This window comes from Cibotium barometz, chromosome 2 (assembly GCF_041138505.1).
Source record: "Cibotium barometz isolate CiBa-2024 chromosome 2, ASM4113850v1, whole genome shotgun sequence".
NCBI classification, from domain to species: Eukaryota; Viridiplantae; Streptophyta; class Polypodiopsida; order Cyatheales; family Cibotiaceae; genus Cibotium; species Cibotium barometz.
The window spans coordinates 15458824-15465129 of NC_141047.1; the positions used below are offsets into that span (position 1 = coordinate 15458824).

At 43.3% G+C, this 6306-nt stretch overlaps 1 protein-coding gene across 1 annotated transcript; it reads right to left on the bottom strand.

The window, feature by feature from the left end:
* Nucleotides 1–877: 877 nt before the first annotated feature.
* LOC147640703 (rhamnogalacturonan I rhamnosyltransferase 4-like) lies at nt 878–6060 on the bottom strand. Its single transcript, XM_086814325.1, has 8 exons — nt 5507–6060; nt 5223–5290; nt 4999–5087; nt 4476–4641; nt 4093–4382; nt 3546–3750; nt 1707–1864; nt 878–1503 (listed from the first exon to the last, which is right to left on the bottom strand). Exons 1-8 carry the CDS (start codon nt 5928–5930, stop codon nt 1281–1283), a joined length of 1623 nt encoding a protein of 540 aa, XP_086670451.1. The 5' UTR covers nt 5931–6060; the 3' UTR covers nt 878–1280.
* Between the last annotated feature and the right edge of the window lie 246 nt (nt 6061–6306).

A 6306-nucleotide genomic window follows, 5' to 3' on the forward strand; every position in this document is an offset into this window, starting at 1 on the left:
ATCTGGTGTTTCTTGGCGTCCAGCTAACCCCTTTTCCTCTGGCAACACACATGGAGCTTCTGGCCTGGGCGCTACTGGCTCCTCTGGTCAGTCGAGAGACCCTTTTGGTCCGGATTGGCCTCATGCGCTGCGGCTTACCTTGGAGCCTAGGTTTAGGGTTTGGGCTTCGTTGGCAAATAATAAGGAATTCAATGAACCACCCAATGCAAACATCAGGATCACATTTTCAGTGAACTGCAAATGAAGTGCGTCAATTGCATCCACCACCACCACACATTCGTAGAATTTACACATGGCATGGTGATGCAACACTTTGAGACCAGTTGCCTAGCAGGATTTATTGCCCTCTACATCAATTACTAAAAGGAGAGCGCATGCTACATGCAACCTTGATGTGCAGAGTGGGAGCAATGGATTTGTAGGCATGGGGAAGGATGGCAAGATCATTGACTGTTGCAAGGGTACACAGCATCACTGCAATAATGTGCTCGTAAAGAAAGAAAGATCTAGGTGGAGTGGCAAAAAGTACACTCATTGAACAGCTCAAAGTCTCAAAGATACGGTGGCAAAGGCTACAACTAGCATAGGTGTTGGTGACCATGACGCAAGAGCAAATGGAGGTGAGCAAAGTGGTGCATCAAAGGTTCAATTTACTAAAATACACAGCCACAACATGATTATATTTGAGTCTCCATGATTATATATGTGTGTTCCTCATGCAAAACAACATTTTTTCCTTAAGCACTCCCAGCTTTATGCCACCTTATTGCTCATGTAGCTCCCAAAAAATCCATGCTGCTGCACATATTATCATTTTGTGGCCTTTAAGTAGTATCAAGGACTGCAAATTATATAGATGATGTACAGCAAATAAGAATGGTGGCTGTGGTTCAACTCGGCTTTTGAACTAAATTTGCAATAACTGGCATTGGTGGGAATTACACATAGTTCCATATCTCTTATACTAATGATTGACGAAGAAAGAACCCCATGTGCAAGAGACCAATGCAGGCTTGCTCCTCAATGGTGAAGTTGTGGCTGAAAAAAGCCACTGTTTCATTCTCATCATTCCAACTCCAACCTAGGAAGACTTACTCCATTTGCTTTTTGTGAAATCCCTCCCTTTGGTTTTGGTCTTGGAAAGGAGTGTTTTATGATTTATCAGATGAGTGACAACTAGAACTCAAGGAGAGGGAGAGGCGGGGGGGGTGGGGGGGGGGGGGGGGGGGGGGGGGATGGTGTGGCTTTGGGAGCAGCTGAAAGAAAAATAGGAAAGGGCATTAAGGTAGGCATTCATGTGGATTGGCATAGAAATAATCTTCCTCTTTGGGCCTGTCAAGGATTACTCTCCTCTTTGTTGCCACACTACCCATGCGGTTTTGATGGGCTGCTTGTACGGCACTCGAGAACTCATCCCATTGCAAAGATCCATTCTGATGCTGATCGAGCAGCCCAACTAGCAGCTTTCGATCCAACAGTATTGTTTTCCGGAACCCCAAATACCTGCATGTTTACAAAAGCAAAGGCATCAGCTGCAATCACCCTTTCACATCACACTGCATGTTTCCAAAAGCAAAGGCATCAACTGCAATCACCCTTCACATCACACTCCATGTTTCCAAAAGCAAAAGGCATCAGCTGCAATCACCCTTCACATCACACTGCATAAAAATGCACTTGTATCATCATTTCATCAAAAGGCATACCTCCGATGACCTTCCACCAGCTTGGCCATGTTTCCATCATATGTGGGCACAAATGCATCACTTTCAATTGCCACCAAATAATCCAGGGCAGCCATTTGAGAGGAATGGTTTTGGAAATGTCTTAATTCATTCGAGCTCAGAAGCATTTCCTTCCGGACCTGGGAAAAGGGTGCAAGGCTCTCAAAAAACACACCAAGATGAAAGAGAACTCTCAAGCTTGCTATAAAACATGAATGAGCATAAGAAGCCTTTGCTTGATTGACCTGAGCTCAGACCTTTCCAACCCATATGCATGTTGATTGCATCAATGAAACTCTCAAGTCACACGAGATATTACTGTAAAAAATGAAGATCTCTTCAAGATAACCGTTTTTGGTCCACTTTAGCTTGATCTCAAATAATTGCAGCTCAATGTGCATAGCCAAGAACTCAAAACAAAAGAGTTAAAACAGCATGAAAATGAAGAATGCATAGCCTTATTTATCCGGCAATGCTATCCAAGACTGCTTTCAAAAGATCAAGGGCTCCATAGCAAGTAGATATAAAGGGCACTGCACAAGATCAAACACTGAAGTTATGACTGCTTTTGACTACATTGGGCAATCGTGCCAGTACTGTTGGGGCCAACCTTTGATGTTTGTGACTTCGTAGTGGTGAGAGCCCACCTGGAAGGGTTGATGCAAGTTGAGGGATAAAAGATACCCTAAGGGGGGTGAACAGCCTGATCCCTAGTGTGGTGCACCATTTGCATGTGTTTTATTTATAATTGTGGGTGGATTACGCCTTTTAGTGAATAGCCCAACCTAGGAGTTGCAAAGTTTTCTAAGTTTGTGGGATGGATTGTGTTTTTTAGGGAATTAGTTCAGCTGAGGAGTTGCAAAGCTTTTCTGCCCCTTTGTTAACCACTGTATTGGTGAAAATCTCAGGCTTTTTCCCTTTTTCAATTTCCGAAATACTGGGTTAATTGTTAATCCATTAAAAAGCAGGGAATATTCTCCATGTAAGCTTTGATGAGCTTTCAAAGTCGAAACTTTGAAGATTTCATCAATTTGTTTTGGAGTTTAGAGTAGAAACAGTTCTGAAGTTGAAAGGTTTGAAGGTTTTTGGGTAATTAAGTTACTGTGATATGAATACACTCTCTCATGTTGGACCCATGAAATCTGGGTGGAGGATAACCATGACTCACAAGTCAAACAGCTGAGCAGATCTACCGAAGTCCCACAAAATGTGTGGTCTTCGTCCTAAGAGACGACTTGAGGTGGGGAGGATGAGCTGAATCAAAATGAAGTTCCATAAAGTGGGGTTGAACCTGAATGAGAAACTACAGATTTGAGAAGGCTGAAGAATGGAACCCCCATCAGCATGGGGGTTTGATAGGGGCCTAGAGGAAGTAGATGAGCAGAAACTCAATATACACTTGTGTCATGGAGCTAGCCAATGCTGAATGGATGTAGTAAGGGTTGCAACTACAGTTGGAGAAATGGCCCATTTCCCCATGGGGAACATTTCTCACTGGAAAAAAATTCAGGCTGTGCATGTGGGAAACACCGTTCCCTGCCTGTTTCCTGTGTTTCCCATAACTAGCAAAGCAAAAGTTGCTGGGACCATAACTCTGCCTCTTTAAAAATGCACCTATGGCCCAGCATCCATGGCCCCAAAAGGAAGATTTTTGGCATTTAAAACAAAGGTTCAAGCTTATCTTAGCTGATTCAATTTACCTTACTACTTGAACAAACAAATTCTCAATCTTATTCCCCCCAAAACCTGAAGTTTAGACACTAAGAAGCAAAGCATTCTAGTGAAGCCCAATCCAAGTTTTGTGAGCCAAAAGACACTTACAATGTTTGGATAAGTTGCATGCAAGCCTGCCATCCTTCTCTCACTACCATAAATCTCCCCTGCAGCTATGTATATTTGGGTCTCCTTGCCATAACCAAATGCTTTCAATATCAATAAAGTCTCCTCAGGTGTAAGTGGGCAAAGGCCATCCAATCTCCTTTGTTTAGAATCAATGACCTTCTCTTTCCACCAGGGGTATGCATATCTGTAAGCAGAAATCCAACCTTATTAATCACACACAACGCAAACATACTGCACACATGCACATGCATAGGTACGCATGCCGCATACGCACAAATGTGTGCACTCATGTGAAAAACATTCAAGCAAGAATAATACATTCAAACACAGACAAACGAAAGCATAATCAAACCTTCATGACACAAAGAGGTGCATTACACCCCATGTGTAACTGTGAGCACACAGATACCCGTGCCTACATCCAAGTGCACACATGCAATAGGGTGCCCAAGATTACTTACATGCTTTACATCAGTTGTGTTCAAACAAATTTTGTTGTGCTTAACATTGAATCTAGCATTCTGACCTCATTTTTGTAAGCTCTTCCTCCTCTTCTTCTGTACAACCATGTGTACATCCAGAGAAAGCCAACATGTCCATCTCATATCTCAAGTGTAACACCAAGAAAGGACCATTGGCTTGCAAAATTTCAATCAATTTACGACCCAGCTGTTCTATGTGTGGGGTGAACCGCAGTGCACTGTAGTTCACACGGCACCTTAACTTTTGGAAGTCATTAGAGAGGCCACTATTTGCCACACGGGTATCTGTTTTGCTGAACTGGACAATTTTGTGCTTCCTTATGAGGGGAAGAATCTGCCCAAAGAGTTCTTCCACATCAGAATCAGACCATTAACATGTTAACCCATTTAAATCCTGACAAACATGCAAGACCAAGATAAGGCTAACCTGATTAAGGTAATAGGATTCATTCGACCAACTGACTGGAGGCAAGGAAAGAACCGAGCCTTTTTTCACTCTTGAACGGAACTTCTCGGGAACTTCCTTGATGATCCGCAACTCATCTCTCAAGGATGTGATGAAATGTTTGATATCAAAAATATCCCCAAAATCACTGGCAAAACACATGATTGTGTAGCTTTTATTATAAACACATGAATATTAGTGGAGGCAAGCCAGATGACAAATGTCTAGTAACACACACACACACACACACACCACATACATTTATGCATCATCTATGTGTGTATGTCATACACACAATCATACATGTGTGTGTGTGTGTGTGAGAGAGAGAGAGAGAGAGAGAAGCGCATGACTGTTAAGAGCAAGTTAGAATTATCATTAAATCTACATGTTGATTAAGGTGATCAAAATATTCACCCATTGATGTATGTAGGTGCATAAACAAGTAAATCATATCTAAGATAAAAGGGAGATATGAACACTTCATAAAATGTGAGGTTTTCACCTTGGATCGGCCCAGAAAGAGGTCTTGTCAAGCTCTGGAACAACCAGGGTCAAGTTCAAAAGTCTTGCAACTGCAACCATGTCACATATCTGCAAAAAGAAAGAGGGTTGTGATATACTATGTTACCATAAATCGTAAACAAATTGGTCATGCTAGTGATGTTTGAGGTAAGCATAAAACTGTGTATTGAGCGTGTGTGGGCGTGTGTGCATGCTTGTGTTTACCGCAGCTCGCATTTGATTGAGGCCTCCATTGCAAGAGACCAGCAGATATCCATTATTTATGTACGATCCTGCATGCATTGAGCCATATTGTGATGAGATAATGAGTTTTCAGCATATACAAATGCTGAAGGAATGGATGTATATATTGGAAAACTAGAAATTAGACCACTGTGGGAGCTTGATTAAGTACTGGAGTGTCATTATCTATAAGTAACAATTGCAATGTAGAATTAAGCATAGAAATCAGGTAATAATACGAGCCACAATAATTAAGTGACACTTACGTGGGGGGAGGAGGAGTGGGGAGGTGAGGTTATCAGAGGGGAGATGAGAGGAAGGGGTGTGCAGGGTTGCTGCGGCTGCTGTTGTTGTTAGTGTAGATTGGGGATGGGATTCGAACTCGCTCTGGTCGTTGAAGCAAGGGGGCCAACCATTGAGGAGGAGGTGGTAAGGGCGCCATAGCTGGCCGCCCAAAGCCAGCAGCTGCAGAAGGCATGTCCACACTAGAATGCTGGTGCTCAGCCGGATGACCCACACCTGCATTCTGCTCCTCGGAAAAATCAGGACCCTTGCTACCTTCAGCCTCTTTGAGAGAGAGCTCACACCACCATAGCCACCAGCTCCAGCAGCAGCAGCAGCAGTAGTAAGCTCTGCCATGGAGCCCTTTGGTGTTGCCGCTGCTGCTGAGCTGAAAAAGAGCTTTCCCATGATACTGCAAAACCTTAGTGCACTTCCCTGCCTTGTCTTGCAAGCCACAGTACTCTACTCTCTCTCTTCTCTCTCTCTCTCTCTCTCTCTCTCTCTGTCTGCCTTGTCGTGCAAGCCACAGTGCTCTTGAGTGGCTACTATTTTTTTTAACCTGCTCTTAAGAAATCCCTTCTGTCTCTCTCTATTTGTCCCCCTCTCCTTTCCGAAATGCAGCAAGTAAAGAGCTGCCTTTTTCTTAAAGAAGACTGTAAAAGACAAGCACAAATCTCACATCAAAGAAGAAAGCAGGCAGGTAAAGCAGATGAGAAGGAGTGAAGGGGCTCACAAAGAGCTAGGACCCTTTCCTCTGAGAGAGAGAGAGAGAGAGAGAGAGAGA

Bases quoted from the DNA above. Each gene is read 5' to 3' on its own strand.
- LOC147640703 (XM_086814325.1), bottom strand. From the start codon at position 5,930: ATGGGAAAGCTCTTTTTCAGCTCAGCAGCAGCGGCAACACCAAAGGGC. The intron at 5,088-5,222 runs GTAAACACAAGC...TTCTTTTTGCAG, and splicing joins TCAATCAAATGCGAGCTGCG to ATATGTGACATGGTTGCAGT. The intron at 3,751-4,092 runs GTCAGAATGCTA...TTCTGCTTACAG, and splicing joins GAAGAGCTTACAAAAATGAG to ATATGCATACCCCTGGTGGA.